The following is a 19,657-nucleotide window of genomic DNA, read 5'->3' on the forward strand; positions in this document are numbered from 1 at the left end:
CATTATCTATATGTTGTGTTTCGTTTTGATCAAAAAATTAAAAGGCGTCTATCCATGTCAAAAAGGATAGTTGCCGCGATTTTTGGAGTATAGTTTCCATTAGTTCACACAGCTTCATACTTCACACATCAAGATATATATAAGTTTATTAAGAACAGGTTCAATAATTATACCTAGCAAATTTAAATGGTGATAATTTTTTGGAGTATTTTCCAATATGGCGGAGCCATGGAAGTTCGCGATGTCTATAGCTCAGATTCACTAGTCAACAGTTGCAGCATCTCGGCAGCATTGCTATGTAATATTTCGGTTTTCGCCTTTAAAGCATATTTAACCACCCCGCACCCCTAAATCCATCAAGGTGTACCTATTCTATTATTAAAGTGCAGGATGCAGCGGTGAGTCACCCGGCGCGGGCGACGGAAGGGCGGCAGACGCCTCGGATTAGCAATCCATTTGCTGCTAAAGCCGTTGGTGACGAATCCGGTTTACTCATTTTCGTAGGAACTGCTTTTTAGCGGAAATTGACTGATGAAACCAATAGACCAGTTTTGTTTGATTGAACACATAACTGTAAGTGAAAATGAATTAGGAAGGATAGTTTGGCTTCTGAAACTATTAGTCGTACACATAGGATCTTTGTTCAAAGTTTATACTGACGAATTGATCGCGTATTTCGAAAAAGTAATTAAGATAAGGTAAGATAAAAGTTATTTCATTGAAAAAATATTTATTTAACCTTTATTGCACAAAAGAAAACCTTACAGTACAAAAGGCGGACTTAATGCCATAAGGCATTCCCTGCCAGTCAACCTTAAGCAAGCTTAAGGAAAAGCAGAGGGGTTTTTAGAAGTCGTTGTTGAAAAACCTTTTAGGTGTTTAATGCTTTTACCTCGCTTTAATTCTTTACCAAATTCACAGATAATTTATATATAAAAACTTATGTAAAACTTGATTCGGATTTAGTTAGTGAAGTGGCCGCGACTTGGCGGCGTCGACGTCGGTCGATACGTCGCGACGGCACGGCTGCACGCACACATCCACAATTCAACTTGTGTCGATTCAGCCGATTCTTTCACGAGATTCACCAGTGAGAAAATGAAAATAACTGGACGGATGAGAGACTAGACAGTGTGACGGCGGCGGTGGGTTCGCGCTTCTGGTTGAGAACACAAAAACAGTCAGGTACAGTGTTCGGTTGTGGTTTTCGACAGCTTGTGATGTGGCCACTTTTGTGAATATGTAAAAAATAAAGATAAGAGGTAATAAAGGTAGCAAACTGTCAGTTTGTATTGTTTAAAATGCAATTATTCAATAAGTTTCAGCATGTCCTTCCACAAAAACCAAATTTTAACCGAATATAACTAATCGCAACTCAAACGCACGTATAGACTTTTGACTCGCAAGTCAAAAGTCTATACTTACCTAAATACCTCAACATTGGCAGAATACACCTGGGTATAATTAGCGAGGAGTAAAAGCCATGTATGGGAAAAAAGTATGCTTACTCCATTGTTTACTATGTCACAAGCTCCGTTTATAAAAAGACGAACACAACCCCTGATTTTATGCGAATTCTTTGGGATATAAAATAAATGATCGAATGAATTACAAACTTTTTGCGTAAAGGGATGCCTTTGTAAAGGTATGTAGCAGTGTCATTAGAGGCACACCTCTATGAACACTGCCACTGGCGCTAAAGAGCTTCTAACGTCTTTGTTTAAATCTTATGACATCTTTGACGACCGGTCTGGCCTAGTCGGTGGTGACCCTGCCTATGATACTGGGTACGAATCCCGGTAAGCACAATTATTTGTGTGATAAACACAGATATTTGTTCCTGAGTCATGGATGTTTTCTATGTATTTAAGTATCTGTATATTATATATATCGTTGTCTGTGTACCTACAACACAAGCCTTCTTGAGCTCATCGTGGGACTTAGCCAATTTGTGTAAGAATGTCCCAATAATATTATTTATATCATTCAAAACATAAAATTAATGAAGTCTGCATCGCACACAACCTTATACGTATTAATTCGTGTTATTTGAAGCACAAAGTTTTTAACTCTCCAAAACGTAGGCACCTACTTGTGTGCTACTCAGACTGTAATAATATGAATCGTATACTTTTAACTCAAGTGTCACTTAATATTAAACATAATTTTCTCTATCGTGCACCACCCTTTTTGCGGAGTATTGGAATGTAATCTTTATTTCACCTTAAGCTAGGTTGGTTTTGCAATTACTAGAGTTGGAAAGCACTTGGTAACGTACACGTGCTTTTGCGTTCGTTTTAAATGCACTAGCTGTTGATTGCGACGAAGTTACTATAATCACGTAGGCATAAAGGACGAATTGCGTTTGAAAATATGAAAATTATTTTAATGAATACCTACAATGTCGTCGCTTTGTTCCAAAATTCCCATTGATCACACTCTCTTTATGGTCTTTATACAGTTTAGAACATGACCACTTATCCTTTTAGGTAATGATAGAAACTCCTTTTTAATTACCTACGTCTAAGTACCTTTTCAAAGTCACATGCAAGTTATAAGTCTAATAAATTCATTAAATCTGATATTGAATTTCTTATAGTTACCTACTGCGTTTTTTAACACTTATAAAAACTAAGATGAACAGTAGTGTAAGTTCGAGATTTATTTAAAACTACTTTCCTTCATGAAAAGATCGTTCTCCTATCATGATTCCGGCAACGTATTTACAACCCCTCTGACCGGCTAGCATGAGTTGCGTTCTCGCGCGAGTCCATATAAGTCGCGCTAGATATATGGAGTCGCGCTCGAGAACGCAACTCATGCAAGCGGGTCTGTCTAAGGGCGACGGTAAAGTCGTCAGGCGATTAATTTGCTTGTTTTTTTTCTTATATCATAAAAAAAACCTATTATGTAACGGGTTAAAACCTGACCAGTCAATGTCCTGCTGCTGACCAGTCAATTACTACAAGCGTACCCTAAATAAGATAACCTTTACCTTCCTTACGGGCCAATTAATCCTTACATGGCCGACATCAAAGTATATGTATATCATTTAATATTTGTGCTTGGGTTATATGTATAACGAGCATTATGTACATATAAACTCAATCCAATCTTCTTTTGTTACAGTAATAGTGAATCCGAAAGCACCCCCTGGGAACAAAGATGCTGCCAAAAGCTTCAACTTCGATTTCTCATACTGGTCTCACAATGTAAGTAACTATTTCTGTCTCAATCTAACTTTAACACAATGTTATCAAACTTTTATACATTTACCGCGGTTCTTGATAAGATAACTTACGTTAGGAGTAGAAACTAGAATCCGAGTTTTTACATTGATATTGGGCGGGAATAAACCAAAAGCATTGGTTGTAATCCATATATCTTAAGTTCCAGTACAGGGAACACGCCCTAGTTGCGCACCTAATTAAAATAACTCGTCTAAGATTTGATTTACAGCAATGAGTAGATTTCTATTTATCTCGTACCTGAGAGTTTTCAGAAAATAGTCTACCCAATTAGTGTGAATAATTAGAAAAGTTGATCGCTGTCAGTTTTGTGACGACAATTAAGCATTTATGAGAATTAACTTTTTGCCTTTTTTTCATCGCTTATAGTTTATGAAATGAACACCAAAACCAAGTTTTTATTAAAATTTAATGCTTAATTATCGTCACAAAACTCAGTGATTAACCATAGAGTAAAGATATTATCAGAGGTAATTTGACTTATGACAAACTGTGACACTGGAATGGCGGATGGTTTTAAATTGTGCGTGTAGACGAGTGATACCATGTAAAACATATTCTCCCTGATGTAAAAATTATTTATAAAATAAAAAAATTGCACTGCTTTATGTTTGACAATAAATGCGTAATGTTGCATAATTACTTTGTGCAAACATTATTTAAAATAATAATATTTAGCATCGGGATGATATCAGTTCGTTTTTTTTAAATTTATACCTACATATAACTTAAAACATATCTTTAAACCATAAGTTTTAAACAAAAAAATATGTTGCAGATCGGAAAATATGATGAATTATGATCGAAAAAGTATAAATATCGATTATTTATAAATTTATAAAAGTATAAGTAATCCTGAAATATTTCTTAATCAAATATAGACCAAATTACAAATATCTACGTAGGTATATGCTTTTATAAGTCTTAACACATGCGCACCATATCTACGGACTCAAATTACATGCACCGCGTGCAAACACCTTTAAAATCATAATATTTAACATTAGATGAAATCAATTGTTAAAAGACATTAGAGATATCTAATTTTGAACAAAAATATAATATATATAACAAAGGTTTACTATCAAATATTAGTCATAAAAGTGTCTTTAATCTCATTATTTTCGGGAAATGACCATACGGACTTATTTTGAAATTCGCAATCAATAATTTATCCATTTATCTAAATAATCTTTTATAAGTACCTAACGGGTGATCACAAATCACCCGAGGCAGAGGCAGGCCAAAAACGAGATGGCGAGACGACCTGGACTCATTTTGTGGCGACTGGCGTGAGCATGCACAAAGCCGTGACGCCGGTGACGAGTGGCGGAGGACAAGGGAGGCCTTTGCCCAGCAGTGGGACACAATGTAGGCTAATAAAATAAAAAAATACATAACGATTTAATAAGAAGGGCATCAATTATCCTACTTTCGGGAAATTACCCTATTCAACATACTGGTCATACTCCTGTTCCGCAGAAATTGAAATTGAAATATCGTGATTTTACGTACGATAACATGATAATTGATGAACTTACCTATGAAAAGTTATCCCATCTCTTTTTTTCGTCCGATCTGTATAATTCTTACAACACTTGACCACGCATGTCGGCATATTTTAGAATTTTTCTTCCACCAATTTACTCAAATGACATGTCGATCCGACTGACGGCAAAATGGTGGATGAGGGCATAGAGATAACTGTCAATGTCTGTGTGTCACGCGTAAATACTAGGAAATTGGTGGATGATGAAACACAACTAGGATTTAGTTGTGTTTTACCGATACTCCGTCCGCAGAATTATTAGTCCAAGTGATTAACTTTTATTTTCTGAAAACTCCCACCTAATGCTGACGTAGTTTGAAAATGGGTTGTCTTTTGTTATGTGGATAGGTATAGTCCGTTTAAGCTAACTTTGCACCCACTTGAATAAAACAAACTAAGGTGTGTCAATATAAACGTCATGTTTTCATGTTTAACATGAATGATGACGTCTCCAAACTTTGTCATTGCGAATGCTATATCCAGCTTAATCTGACACTACCAATTTTCATTTTTCCATTGCCTCAGTTAGGCAATGATAAACAAAAATACAAGGTGGGTATCACAAAAGGTGGGCAACGGCCTATCAACGTTAGGTACTCGTACTTAGTAAACACAAATATATTTAAGTTACACTTGCAAAGTTTGCTTAGAGGTGAAACTCTATCTCCGGTAGTAATTCACTGGCAAACAGGGAGATTGCCTCGCCCCAGCTCAGGTTTCCATCAATAGCGACGGAAAATTTAATGGAAAACACCATCCTGTTCACCCTGCCGTGCAAATGTTTCCGCATTGAAAAGAAAATAAGGTTATATCTGAAATATATTATCTATTCAATGTAAAGTCTATGTAAAATCCGAACGTAAAAATATTTGACATAATCTCGGTCTGAATTATACAATTTATAAATCCTACCAAAAACATTTTCATGTAAAATGTTGCCAACACGAACCCATAAGACTGGCACTCTCAAAAAGTTATCAGTACCCCTAGTGTAAATTTATTCGATAGCGAAACGTGACGTCGTTTGCGTTAAGTCTCATTTTGTATGGAATTTCGAGTTTCCAAAACGTCCCGCTTGGCACGCTGTTTCTAAATCCCATACAAAATGAGACTTAACGCAAATGCGTATGTCACGTTTCGCTATCGAATAAATTTACACTAGGGGCCCTGGTCTCATGTAGAGCCAAGCTTCTAACTCTACACGCCCTAAGATCAGAAACTCTACAAGTCTACACCTTAGTCAAAATACATATGTGCCTTGGCCGTTTAGTGACATGAACTATTTTAGGAACCTATAACAAAAAATTGATGAATAGTGAATACATTTTTCACCATACATCCATGTGACGTTGGCTTAGTAAATTTTCACCACTGTGATAATTACCACTATATAATCCTTTATAGTTAGAAAGAGTTTAGAAATTATGCCGCATTTGTGTTAAGTATACGTATATAGAACCGACCTGAAGCTTAGTATAACTAGATATAAAACAGATGACTTTTCTCGCTGCTGACGTCAAAGTTTTAATGGCCATGTTGGCCATTTTCATCTCCATCGATCTGCTCGTTAGTGCTTGACCGATGCGATGGTGTAACAAGATTTCCCGCCAATCGTCCGGCCATTTTGCTCATTTTGGGCGGCCGCCATATTGGATTTAACCGCAACGCGATTATGGGATTATATGTCTATGGTTTCAGCTCGAGCTTAGCTTAGTATGCTATTTACCGTTATTATTTAAACTACGAAACAAACACATTTGTCTTAGATATTTTTGTGTACTTAGTATCAGAATTTTAACTAGAATCGTATTAATCGATTCATAAGTTGTGTCTTCATTTCTTAAACAAAAGCGGTGATATGTAGCCATGATACTTTTAAGAGATTTTTCTTATGTACGTCTAAAATGCATTCCATAATTCTACTTAAGTTTTTTTAAATCTAGTTACTTTAACAAATCGAGCGCATAAATTAATTTATTTAAAAACCACAACTGTTCTTACAATTAATTGTAAAAGCAAAGTGCTTGGTTTAATTAGTAATTAAAATGAGACTCTTTTGCAAACTCCAATTATTTAAATTTATTCGCCAGTCAGCGTCCCGTCCTCAGATTTGCATTAATATCGCTTATTTTTATGAGCAATGTTTCGTGAACCTTTCCGTTCGGTTAGTACTTTTTATAGGTGCGATTTTACTTGGCTTTGTTTTTTAAAGCTACACATTACAATTTAAGTACTTAAGTGTAACTTTACCGTCAACGGCACCTTTGCCGATGCGACCGGTAAATGGCTAGAAGCTGTTTTTTTAGCAATAATGACGGTTAAAACTTGTAAAATCGATTCATCGCATTGTAAGATGGGATCTAAAGCGTAACTAGATTTGAAATCAAAGCCATCGCCGGTTTAGTATAGTTTTTATTCAAACTTGGTACTTCTACTCGTATCTGTTATCTCTTGTGAAGTCAATTGCAAAACCTTTTTTAGGGTTCCGTACCCAAAGGGTCAAACGGGACCCTATTACTGAGACTTCGCTGTCCGTCCGTCCGTCCGTCTGTCTGTCACCAGGCTGTATCTCATGAACCGTGATAGCTAGACAATTGAAATTTTCACAGATGATGTATTTCTGTTGCCGCTATAACAAAAAATACTAAAAACAGAATAAAATAAATATTTAACGGGGGCTCCCGTACAACAAACATAATTTTTTTGCCGTATTTATAAATAATGGTACGGAACCATTCGTGCGCGAGTCCGACTCGCACTTGCCCGGTTTTTCTTTATTCACAAGCGACTGAATTCCATGTTTCATGATTGAACTCACTTTGACAAAAATACTTCAGCTTTCTGTAGAACTACTCAAACTGGATGTCCAATAACTATATTCACATATTTCTAAGTAATTTCGGTTATCATGAACGATTTTACGTAAAAATATTTGGATATGTTTTCTAAGACTCCATTATCGTTACAGCCCAGCGATCCCGAATTCTCGTCTCAAGTCATGGTGTACAAAGACATCGGAGAAGAGATGCTTCAACATGCTTTTGACGGTAAGATTGTATTTTAGTAAAGTCAGCATCAAAAGTAAGAGATCGGACGACGCGTCAAAAGTATCTACCATTAATACCTTAACAAAAAGAGATATGTCTATGTGTCTATATGTAAAATTTGAAGAGTATCCCGAAGTGGCAGATACTTTTAGCGCGATCTTTCATCCGTTACTATTGATGCCGACCTGTCTCTGGATAACATGACAGAGAGAGACGAATTCTGATTGTAATAACAGGTTATTAATTGCGTCAAAAGTGACGTTTCTGTTTGAAGAAATGTCCTGATAATGCCTCGTAGAGGCGAAACACGTGTCGAGTTTTGTAACTTTTATTTTCGCGGTGGGAGGGTAAACATTATACTCGTAGTTCCTGTCCTTCACCATTGACACACAGATTGGTCAAATCTAACCTTTAATAACATGACAATACGAGTCAAGCCACGCGTCTTCGTGAATGAGACGATCTGAAATTGCATGTCAACATACGCAAGTATAATGGATTAGCACTAATTGACTACCACGTTATTATTTCGCGGATTAATTGAAAATTGTTGTTTTTATTTTTTCATCTCTTAAGGTCAGAAGACAAAATACCTAGTATCTAAATTATTACCTAATAGAAGTCTCAGCAGAAAGTTGCTGCCACGGATATGTTAGAATGTAAAAACGTTTCAAATTCACTGAATAGATTGAAGCAAAATAAATGCCATTTTACTATAAAGTTAGTTACATTGAAATCGCGGAAACTGTACCTTCGTAACGGCATCCGCTTTCTCTCGCATCCGCAAAGATAGCATTAGTGATTTCGGTCCAACTGCGTTATGCTATGGTTGCGCAACCTTCCTTATTATATTTTACACGTGACGTAACTTTGGTTATGACATGGCGTTTTAGGGCTCATTTCCATCGGCGCAATTTTTACTTATTATAAATATAATAGAACAATCTTACACACATCATCTGCCGCCTATTTCAGTAATGGACTGTCCAGGTCAGTTAAGATTAACTGGATCTGCCTAGTTTGAGAGCTTCCGCGTAATACCCGGCACGAAAGTAATTGTGCTAAGATAAAAAGTTTATACCAAGAGTCAGAGTAAAGCACAGCGCGAACGGCCGGCAGCGAACAAAAATGTATATGCTTTGAGTTTATACCTGCGTTTATATTTAGAAATAAATACTATTTAATTGTTATGAAAGTTGCTAGAAGATGCAATTGCGATTAATGCTGCATAAATGAATAAACAATTAAAGCATTAGTCAAGATATCCATCTTTCTAGTAGGATAAATAGTATATGTACTACTCGTATGTACACCAGCTCAGTTAGATCGTTCTTAAGTAGTTTCTAGATTAAAAAATATCTATTCAAGGTTTTCAGTAGGTAAAATACTTACAAGAAAGTGGTACTTATCAGTAACAAATTATTATCAATTATCACCTAGTTATCAACAACCATTCCGTGATCCATTATTTTTGAGGTATCGCTGTCTTAACCCTTGACTGCGAAAGGAGTCAACTGACGCGCGTGGCTACAGCCCAATATGAATCTTGGTGCATTCTGATAAGGCGTAGCGTTCATAGGGTTAACCACCCGAACTCCTCCTTGAAGCCCAGCCGCTTATCGCTTCGTGTAAGCTCGAAGACCTTATTTACAACTATTTCGCCCTTTATTCTATCCATCATCTTACTATTATAACCTAACTAAACTTGTAACTTTTTCAGGCTACAACATATGCATATTCGCCTACGGTCAGACGGGTGCGGGCAAATCGTATACAATGATGGGCCGTGACGAAGATCAGGGCATCATCCCAAACATCTGCAAGGACTTATTCCGTCGCATCAGGCAGACCACTTCTGATGACCTCAAGTACTCGGTTCGTACCTTTGCTAGTACTTTGTCATTAACATAAAATTAATTTAGAAATTAATACGCAAGAGTTAAAAGCTACGAAAGAGCTTGTAGACGGTCTTACCTAATAGTGTTTCTTAGTAAACTCAAAAGAATTCTTACATACTGTGAATTGACAGAACAGTGTAAAAAATGGCTTAAAATGTATTTCACTTGAATATACAAATGTCTTGTCCAGGTGGAAGTCTCCTACATGGAGATATACTGCGAGCGAGTCCGCGACCTGCTGAACCCTAAGAACAAGGGCAACCTTCGCGTCCGCGAGCACCCGGCTCTTGGACCCTACGTCGAGGACCTCAGCAAACTGGCCGTCACATCTTACCAGGACATTTACGACCTTATCGACGAGGGCAATAAGGCCAGGTTAGTTCATTAACATTGTATTTTAAAGTAAAACATTCCACAAAGAGGTTTACTTTGTCGGGCACGTGACGTATGGCAGGTACCTGAACCTGCAGACATCACCGTTGAATTTAAAGCTAAGTTATCAAACGATGGGATCGAAAGGGGAGGGAAAGGAAGGCTGAAGATCGCGACCACTAAAGGAAGACCCTGGGTTAAGGGGTTGCACACGATGAAGAGTGGTTTTTTACCCTTCTTCACACTAGGCGAGAACTGAGATACTAGCGCGTCGTTCTTCCACCTTCGTCTACGGAGACGGCACTCTCCTGCCAGCTATGCGGTCTGCCGCTCCCGTATTGGACTTACTAGTCATTTGCGGAAGTGGTGCACTCTAATGGACGCTGCTTAAACCATCATTTTATTGATGTTACTGGCCAATTATTGATTTATTAATTATAAAACGTTACCATTTTAAACGTTCGGCTTCTTATCTTTATCAGAAGTGTTAAAAGTGTCACGTACCCAACACTTTTCTGGAACGCCCCTGATAGTTTTAGTACGAGCAGGTTTGTGTTGTAAGATTTGTACCGTTATTAAATTGGCTAATATTGCAGGACGGTGGCTGCGACGAACATGAACGAAACGTCATCTCGCTCGCACGCCGTATTCACCATCTTTTTCACGCAACAGAGGCACGACCAGACCACGGATCTCATGTCTGAGAAGGTATGTCATGTCCTTTATCGCTAGCCGTTGCCGTTGACCTTACTGGTTCTTCAATAGGCTTATATTTGATTGTATAAAATTCTCATTATCGTTTTTGGGGCGCTTTTACAAAAGGCTCATAATGACGACTTAACTCACAACAATAAACTCTATATAATTGCTTCCATCAACAAAGGATATGGGGCAGTCATAATTTGCTCATTAAATACCTTTCTACAATGGGTGTGCGTCCAGCTTTGCACTTAACCTTTCGTATGCTCCTGTCAAAAAATTTCCATTTATATAGCAATCATGACAACTTCATGTTTTAGTTACAATGCGCGTTGTAGTATATTTCGGGTATGCACGGGCCTTTAATGTTGTGGTATGTTTTTACTTAGGTGTCGAAGATCTCCCTAGTGGACTTGGCGGGCTCCGAGCGAGCCGACTCAACAGGCGCCAAGGGCACCCGGCTGAAGGAAGGCGCGAACATCAACAAATCCCTCACAACGTTGGGGAAAGTCATCTCCGCGCTTGCCGAAATCGTAAGCACATTTGTTTATGTTTGTTTTTGTTTTACTGGTAAAATTGTATGTCAGAAATGATGTATTCAGGTTTGCGACACTGTACTGCGTACATTTATTATTTTTTACACTATTGCACACTTTGTTACTATGAATCAAAGAGAATTTGAAATACAGCGACGTAAATTTACTGCAATCATTCGACACATAATTAAAACTTTTAGAACGCCATTTGATTTTGATCCTTATTTTTTTTACTGATATGAGTTAAATTTGCTAAATATCGAAAAGTAGCGCCATCTAATAGATCAAAGGCCAAAGGTATAACAGCATCGTTTCGACCGATGGCGCCATAAGCTTTAGGTAGGTGCCCAGTAAGATGGCGCCAATGAAATAATAAGGATGAAATTCAAATTCAAATGGCGTTCTAAAAGTTTTAATTATATGTCGAAAGATGGCAGTAAATTTACTACGTCACTACAAAGTTTTATTTGACAATACACCTCTATTTCAATTCTCTTTGCTATGATTTAAGCAAATTGAGTAAAGTACCTTACAAGTGCTTGAACAAGAACACTGTTTGTATTTTGAAAACCAAAAAGATGTACATAATACGTGCCGCAACTTTGTATTGCTCTTGTAAATATTTCTTTATTATAACTAGGTACTTAACATTTTGCTAGATTTCATTATTTTCAAAACATTTATTTACAAATGATTTTACTTTACTGCGTCCTTTACATTTGGATAACTATAGTCGGTAAGTCGCCAGGTTTTCAGTAATGCGTGTTCATATCTTTAAAATGCTTGATCCATAGCAAACCCGAAAGATTATGTATGTTTACCTTCATAATACATTTTTTTATGTCTTACAACGCAATGTTCAAAAATGATTGTATTTGTAATCGTGACCCATACTTTCAAGTCAAAGCAAAAACATTTGACGCTTTCACTCCTATTTAACTATTGATGATTTCCACAGGGAAAAGTTCTGTAATAAAACAGCCTTGTTACTACAGGCCTTGACATAGTTGATTATAAACCTATAAAAAATTAAATTATTCTTTGTAAACAAGCTTTCATTATACGACTCGCTTAATCCGCTTTTAATTGATATGAAAATTACAAAGAAATAGTTTACTACAATTTGATATTGAGCAGAAAGAATTAAAGTTCTTTTAATTCTTTTCTTACACGACTATTATTCTTCAGGCATCAAAAAGCAAGAAATCAAAGAAGGCAGACTTTATACCATACCGTGACTCTGTGCTCACCTGGCTTCTCCGAGAGAACCTGGGAGGGAACTCCAAGACCGCCATGATAGCTGCTATATCGCCGGCCGATATCAACTACGACGAGACACTCAGCACATTGAGGTATGCAAATATAGACCATATTTTCTATTCAAAACGGCTCATCCTTATGACGCACATCTATGACATCACAACTTGACGTGGGTCGTCCCCTTTTAAATGTGTTTTTAGTGATTTCTAAGTAAAAGCGCAATAATAAGTTTGAAGATAAATGTGTCACGTTTTTCTCGTTAATTCATGTTTTCAAAAATAAACCTTAATGATTTAAACTACTTATTACTTTTGTCTTAATAAGTATGACGCCAACGAAAATTACATCTTATTAGAATATAAATAGAGTTCAAAATTTGTAATTTCTAGATACGCCGACCGCGCCAAACAGATCGTTTGCAAGGCGGTCGTCAACGAAGACGCCAATGCCAAGCTCATCCGCGAGCTCAAAGAGGAGATCCTCAAACTGCGCGAACTCCTCAAGGCCGAGGGCATCGAGGTCGAGGAAGGTGAGTGCTCGTGACGTGAGGAAGTCACTTTACTTATCGACGCGGAATCGGGCGAAGCCGAAGCTTGATGTCAGTTCAAAAGAGTTCTTCATTTCGTTTAGATCAAGTCTTTGTTTCACATATATCTTGGAATAAAGACGTGGGTAGTTTAGCTTATATATTCATACTGATTTATTAATCTAGGTCAATGTCAATTAAATTATAATGCGTTAAATTATCATTCAAAACATTCCGTAAAATTCAAAATATTAATAAACGAACCTGCTAGAATTTTTCGTTGAAATTGGTGTTAGGCTTTTGTCTGTTTAATTTCAAGGTTTAAATGGCAACGACGTATTTTTATGAATTAGATTATTTTAGCTTAAGTGTTTCTGAAAACGAAAGCGGTTTACGTAGGTACCGTAATTATTATTTTCTTTGTATTTTCACACGGCAGACGATAATCAAAGAGGGGTTGGTGATGTCCAAATGTTTTCGGCTGTGTCCCAATGCGTCCAAACGCAGCTAGCCCGAAGGTGTAAAACGGAAAGCGATGGTAATATAATCGGCTCAAGCCGATTCCACGTTGATAAGTGTTGCGACTCCCTTGTTGTTACCCAGTTAGGATGTTTAGCCGTCATGTGACCGGTTAGCTCGTTCTGTGTGAGTTGCGTAATGTGTACATAACCATGCTACAGAAACGCCACAACGAACTTGTATTCCTGTTACTAAAACGTACGTTTTGTTTTCCAAATGTCCCACGAACTAGGACCAGATGGTAGAGTCGTTTATGAAAAGAAAGATCCGCCTACCAGTAAGTAATTTAAACGAGGCTTCTGCATTGTACACCCCACCTGTACGCTTGGCCTCCTGAATAGTTGCCATGCTTAAAAACAAACATATTTATATATAGAGCTGGCAACGTAGCATATTATATGCAATCGATATATGCACCCTTGTCCAAAGCTTGTGGCGTTCGTAGGCAACCTCGTTCACTTCACGAGTACCCAATATATTATTGATTATTCAAGTCAGTTATATGATTATATCTGCGCTTTTGTTATTGGTGTTGGTTATGGTCTATTTATGCATATTTAGTATGGGAATGGTTGGGATAGTTTATATTTTGATATCAATATTTATTGTGTGTTTGTATGTACAACTGAATATTTCAACAAACAAAAAACATACCATGTAACTTATTACTGTTATAATTTTTGTTGAAATGTTTAGTTATTTGTACCGTTCGCGGCCTGACACTGGCAAAATTGGCTTTTCGAACGTTTTCCGACACGAACTTACACTCGTTTTTTTGTATAAAATCCACTAAATTAAACAAAATAACCGACTTTCAAGTAAGAAAAAAAAATACAAATTAGGTAATAAGTGACAGAGTTCTCTGGTAACAATAAAAAATACTCATTGACTAGAGAACATTTTTGGAAGTCGGTTAAAAAAAATCTGTCGCGAACGGGAGTCAACAATTGTATGTTGCGTATGTTGCTGCAGAAAAGCTTTATAGCCTAAACTGCATGCTCCCATATCTTGTCTACATTTTAGATCTCGATGTTGCCATATTTATCTCTTATACGTACCTTTATATTTTTAGCATTTTATATTACCTAGTCATAATATATACGTTATTTGAAAAAAAAAAACATGCCTACAAACATTGGAAGGCATATATGTAATTTAGAAGCTAAAACAAGTAGGTAAAGAAGAGAATAGTATGGAAAGACAGAATTGCGATCGCGCGAATTAAATATACGAGTAATTGGTTGGTTGTTTGATTACAAATAATTGAATTTTGTTCAGAAAACTGTTACAAACAATCTTATCGTTTCTGGGAACATATTTAAACATGCTGCGTGCAACGGTTTTAAGGAATAACAACACATTAACTTAGCATTTGTACTAATCAGCACGCCTTGCCGGTTATCACTGACTTCAATTGGGTTACGGTGCTAACAACAAAGGGTTAATTTCCAAAATTCTAACACAATTTAAAACCGCACAACGCAACATATCTCTATCTCTATCCAACACTAACATAAATCCATATGACAAAACAGCCGAAGAGAACGCGTCTCCACAACGCAAGAAGAGCGAGGCCGAAGTGCTGTCTCCGAAGCTTTCCCGAGCGGCTACGACCATTGCCGAAGAAGCTGTGGATCAGTTGCAGGCCTCTGAGAAGCTTATCGCTGGTGAGTGAACCTTATTTCAGGTTTTTAGGGTTGAAAATGTATTAAAACGGTAGTTAAGAATTCCAAATGTGTCTCTGTATTATATGCAGAGAGTGGTAATAAATTGCAATATTATATTTGTAGCTTGAAGCTGCATTGCGCTTTCATCGAATTTGTTATTAGTAATAAATAAAATGAGGCAATTAGTATGTATAATTATATTGGAATTGTTAAAAATATTTCTTTGCTGTTCTGCCAATAGACCTCGACTTACATGTTGTAATATTCTTTCAGTAAAAAAATAAACAATTCTATCATTTCAATTTTTTTTAGTTTTTAACAATAAGCCAACTTTTCAAGTCTAATTATACTTGTTTGTATATCTAGAACTGAACGAGACCTGGGAAGAGAAACTCAAGCGCACCGAGCAAATCCGCGTGCAACGCGAGGCCGTGTTCGCCGAGATGGGCGTCGCGGTGAAGGAGGGCATCACAGTCGGAGTTTACTCGCCGAAGAAGACTCCTCATTTGGTCAATCTGAACGAAGACCCGAATCTTTCGGAATGCCTCATCTATTACATTAAAGATGGTGAGTTTTAGTAAATGTAGCTGTCTTAAATATCTGTTTCTGATTTTATCAAAATACATCCTTTAACGTTCAGACAGGCAGACAAAAGCTAAAAAGAATCGTGTTCACACTTATTACTTAGTGTGTACCAAAGGAACTCGTAGATGACATTATATAACTTTACAGGTGTGACAAGGCTTGGAACTTCAGAGGCCAACGTCCCTCAAGACATCCAATTGTGCGGCTCTCATATCCTCAGCGAACACTGCATCTTCGAGAACACTGACGGCGTCATCTGCCTCATACCGCATCGCGAGGCCCTCATCTACGTTAACGGACGTGAGGTTAGTTCACATTATTACACCTCTCAATGCGGAATCGGCTTAAGCCGATCCCTGCTGAGTGAAACTAATAAGTAGTTGATCGTTTCGTCTGAATTGACACTGGTATTGGTAAGTTAAGAATTGTTTGTACGGCTCGCACATCCTGAACGAGCACTGTATTTTCGAGAACACTGACGGTGTCATCAGGCTTATACCGCATCGCGAGGCTCTCATCTGTGTTGATGGCCATGAGATTAGTTTACATTAGTGCACTCCTTAATGAGGAATCGCCTTTAGCTGATCCATGCTCAGGGAAGAAATAATCCTCAATCATCGCTTTGTTCGATTTGACACTAGTCGGTAAAGTACCTTCGTTCCTTTCCTATCGCAATCGATGACTTTCAGTATGCGTTATTATTGGTAGTCTTACCATGAAATCGGCTCATACCGATTCCATGTCAATAAATATGGCGACTTCCTTGAGCATTACTAAAAAGCGTTTTTATTCGCCAGGTCACAGAACCAATAATCCTGAAAACGGGCTCCCGTGTGATCCTGGGCAAGAACCACGTGTTCCGCTTCACGCACCCCGGCCAGCCGCACGAGGACAAGGAGGCCGTCATCAACAAGGAGATGACCACCGCCGACCCTGCTGGTAAGATCCAGATGTGATCCCATTCTGATAACTTTAGGCGAGAAACTTGGAATTGGCTCATAAGGAGGTGGCTATTTCTGAATGAGCTGGTCAGATAATTTTGAAAACCAGGTTAACTGGGTAGCATGGGTAAGTACCATGTTTTCCCATTCGCGTATCTTGGTCTACCTTGAAAAAAAAAAGGAAACCGTCGCAAAGCAACATTGCTTCCGGAAATTTAGCGTTTACTCGACTGGCAAATTTTCAGACTCTCGACTCTACTGGCAAACGAAATTTCCGAAAAGCTGTGTTTTCTAAACAGCTTGAATACAATTTTACTTTCCCTCCTCAGGCAATGACGCCGAAAACGTAGACTGGGACTTCGCGCAATGCGAGCTTCTTGAGAAACAAGGCATCGACCTGAAGGCGGAGATGCAGAAACGGCTCGTGGCCTTGGAAGAGCAGTTCCGGAGGGAGAAAGAGCATGCTGACCAGCAGTTTGAGGAACAGAGAAAGGTACAGCCATATTGTGAATTCAATCAAATATATATTTTTTGATGTACCTTAAATTATCCCCTCACTTAAGTCTTACTGTCTTCGGAGAGAATCAAAATTCAACTCTAAATTTGAAACTATAAGGTCATTTCTTGGTTTTCTAGTTTAGCCTCCTGCATCCTAAAACTTGTTGCTTTTGATTTTAGAACCTTGTTTAATAAGAGAAGTACCTGGGCGACCGAGCTTTGCTCGGTTATAACTATAAAAATTAAAAAATAAACTTGAACATATATAAATAAAAAAGTTAGTCACCGGGCGAGATTCGAACCCGTAACACTCGTTTAGCAGTCCGCGTTATAACCCGCTGGACCAAACGGACAGTGGCCGGCAACACGAAATTAGCGACTATATTCTGCATCGAAAGAAAAACGCATGAAAACTCGAAAACACGCGTTTCCCCAAATATAAGATTAATCTAGATAGATTGTATACCCCCCAAAACCCCCATATACCAAATTTCAGCGAAATCGTTAGAGCCGTTTCCGAGATCACAGAAAAAAAAATATATATATATATATATATATATATATATATATATTATACAAGAATTGCTCGTTTAAAGGTATAAGATAAAAAAAGTTAAATGTTGGAATTTTTCCTATATAAAACCTTCAGACTCCCGGGAGTTGAAAGGTTCACGCAAGAATGAGCTTTAAACTCACCTTATTAAGATACACATTTCTTCCAGAACTACGAAGCCCGCATAGACGCGTTGCAACGCCAAGTGGAGGAGCAGAGCGTGACCATGTCCATGTACAGCTCGTACACCCCCGAGGACTTCCACAACGACGAGGATATATTTGGTGAGAGACATTTGGAAACTGCAAAGATATATATTTTTGTGTACCATACCCATATACTTACTTACATGGTCGAACCATACTGTTTTACCTTAGAAATGTACAGGGGGGCCATTAGCCCTCAGGAAATTGCATATACATAGAAAAAATCGACCCATGCCGCCATGGCCCGGGTGGCCGAGGGGCTTAGGCACCTTTTGCGATAGCAGAGGACGCTGGTACAATTCCAGCCCTGGGCACTGGAGGCTTTGGTCACTTTTTCTTTGTATATGACTTTTTGTTCGATTTGTAGTTAAATTATTTTTCAAAAATCAATGTCAGTAGTTTCTAATAATACTCTTTGTGTGTTCATGATAGCAATGTAAGATCCTTCTTAGGCTTCGTTAGGCAGTTCAGATAGGGTTATTCTAAAACTGCAAATGTACGACTAGAGGGACAATTATGTAAATAAATAAATAAATTTCTCTTGCATAATTACTAGGCAATTACATTCAGATTTTGTGATTACGTATTTCTTAGGGTTTTTTTGTAATTCAACTTTGTAATATACAGTTCCCATTATTTAAAAATCATTCGATATTTGTTTTTGTTTAGATTTGTGTTTATAAATATTTTACTCCTAATTTATTACACAAATTAAACCTAGATTTAGACGTAGATTTTTATTGTTTATTCCATATCCTTGTACATGAGATGCGTAACTCGTATTTATTAATTTGCACTACTAACAATATGTATAATGGATAAGTCTTAAACACTAGCAAACCTTGTTATAACAAAAGAAATAAGAATGAAGGTGAATGATTGCAACGTTTCGTTCTACCATAGACCGAATGATCAAATCTATCCAGACTATTCTACCACACCACGAGTTTTTACTTATTATTGCGCTTTAAGTACGGTTCTCATGGCGTCAAACGCCTGGTATTGGGTCAGAGTCAGTGAAATTGGGACCTTAGTAATTACAGGTTGATTCACGAAAGTTGGCACGATTGTAATGAACGAAACATTTATTGTATGACACATGTATCGGTATACAGTCAGAGCCACCATTTTATGGGTTAATATACACACCCAAATATTTTCATTCACTAATTTATTCCATTCGTGCCAGCTCTTGTGAATCGACCTTTACGTTGCATTTAGTTTTTGTACTACGCGCTCATTTAAATTTGAAATTACGCACCTCACGTGTCCATGTTATAGTTAATATCCGATTTAAGTTTTTTATCTGATAGACTGACGTTATTTCCGTTCCTTTAGTGAATCCCCTGTTTGAGACAGAGTGTTGGTCGGCGCGCGAGGTGGGGCTGGCCGCGTGGGCGTTCCGCAAGTGGAAGTACCACCAGTTCACCTCGCTCCGGGACGACCTCTGGGGGAACGCTATATTCCTGAAGGTGAGCACACCCAACTAGCTCAGACTTACCCAATTATGTTTGACGCGCCTCTACTGTAGCGATTAAGGTAAAGAAGTAGTG

The 19,657-nt window shown here is 37.7% G+C and overlaps 1 protein-coding gene across 5 annotated transcripts in view; it reads left to right on the forward strand.

The window, feature by feature from the left end:
- Positions 1 to 19,657, forward strand: part of LOC133526368 (kinesin-like protein unc-104) — a 144,591-nt gene that overhangs the window by 100,743 nt on the left and 24,191 nt on the right. For 3 of the 5 annotated variants that reach the window (XM_061862966.1, XM_061862961.1, XM_061862962.1), the window contains 16 exons: positions 3,130 to 3,212; positions 7,766 to 7,844; positions 9,565 to 9,719; positions 9,933 to 10,117; positions 10,711 to 10,822; positions 11,203 to 11,346; positions 12,538 to 12,701; positions 12,999 to 13,138; positions 13,887 to 13,931; positions 15,190 to 15,321; positions 15,688 to 15,888; positions 16,054 to 16,211; positions 16,704 to 16,845; positions 17,177 to 17,340; positions 18,068 to 18,182; positions 19,443 to 19,576. In XM_061862966.1, coding sequence (XP_061718950.1) covers positions 3,130 to 3,212; positions 7,766 to 7,844; positions 9,565 to 9,719; positions 9,933 to 10,117; positions 10,711 to 10,822; positions 11,203 to 11,346; positions 12,538 to 12,701; positions 12,999 to 13,138; positions 13,887 to 13,931; positions 15,190 to 15,321; positions 15,688 to 15,888; positions 16,054 to 16,211; positions 16,704 to 16,845; positions 17,177 to 17,340; positions 18,068 to 18,182; positions 19,443 to 19,576 — 2,153 coding nt within the window. The remainder of the gene's footprint in view (positions 1 to 3,129; positions 3,213 to 7,765; positions 7,845 to 9,564; positions 9,720 to 9,932; positions 10,118 to 10,710; positions 10,823 to 11,202; positions 11,347 to 12,537; positions 12,702 to 12,998; positions 13,139 to 13,886; positions 13,932 to 15,189; positions 15,322 to 15,687; positions 15,889 to 16,053; positions 16,212 to 16,703; positions 16,846 to 17,176; positions 17,341 to 18,067; positions 18,183 to 19,442; positions 19,577 to 19,657) is intronic. The other 2 variants (XM_061862963.1, XM_061862965.1) reach the window with 2 other exon arrangements.

The sequence above is a fragment of the Cydia pomonella genome, chromosome 16, assembly GCF_033807575.1.
Source record: "Cydia pomonella isolate Wapato2018A chromosome 16, ilCydPomo1, whole genome shotgun sequence".
In the NCBI taxonomy this organism is placed as follows: domain Eukaryota; kingdom Metazoa; phylum Arthropoda; class Insecta; order Lepidoptera; family Tortricidae; genus Cydia; species Cydia pomonella.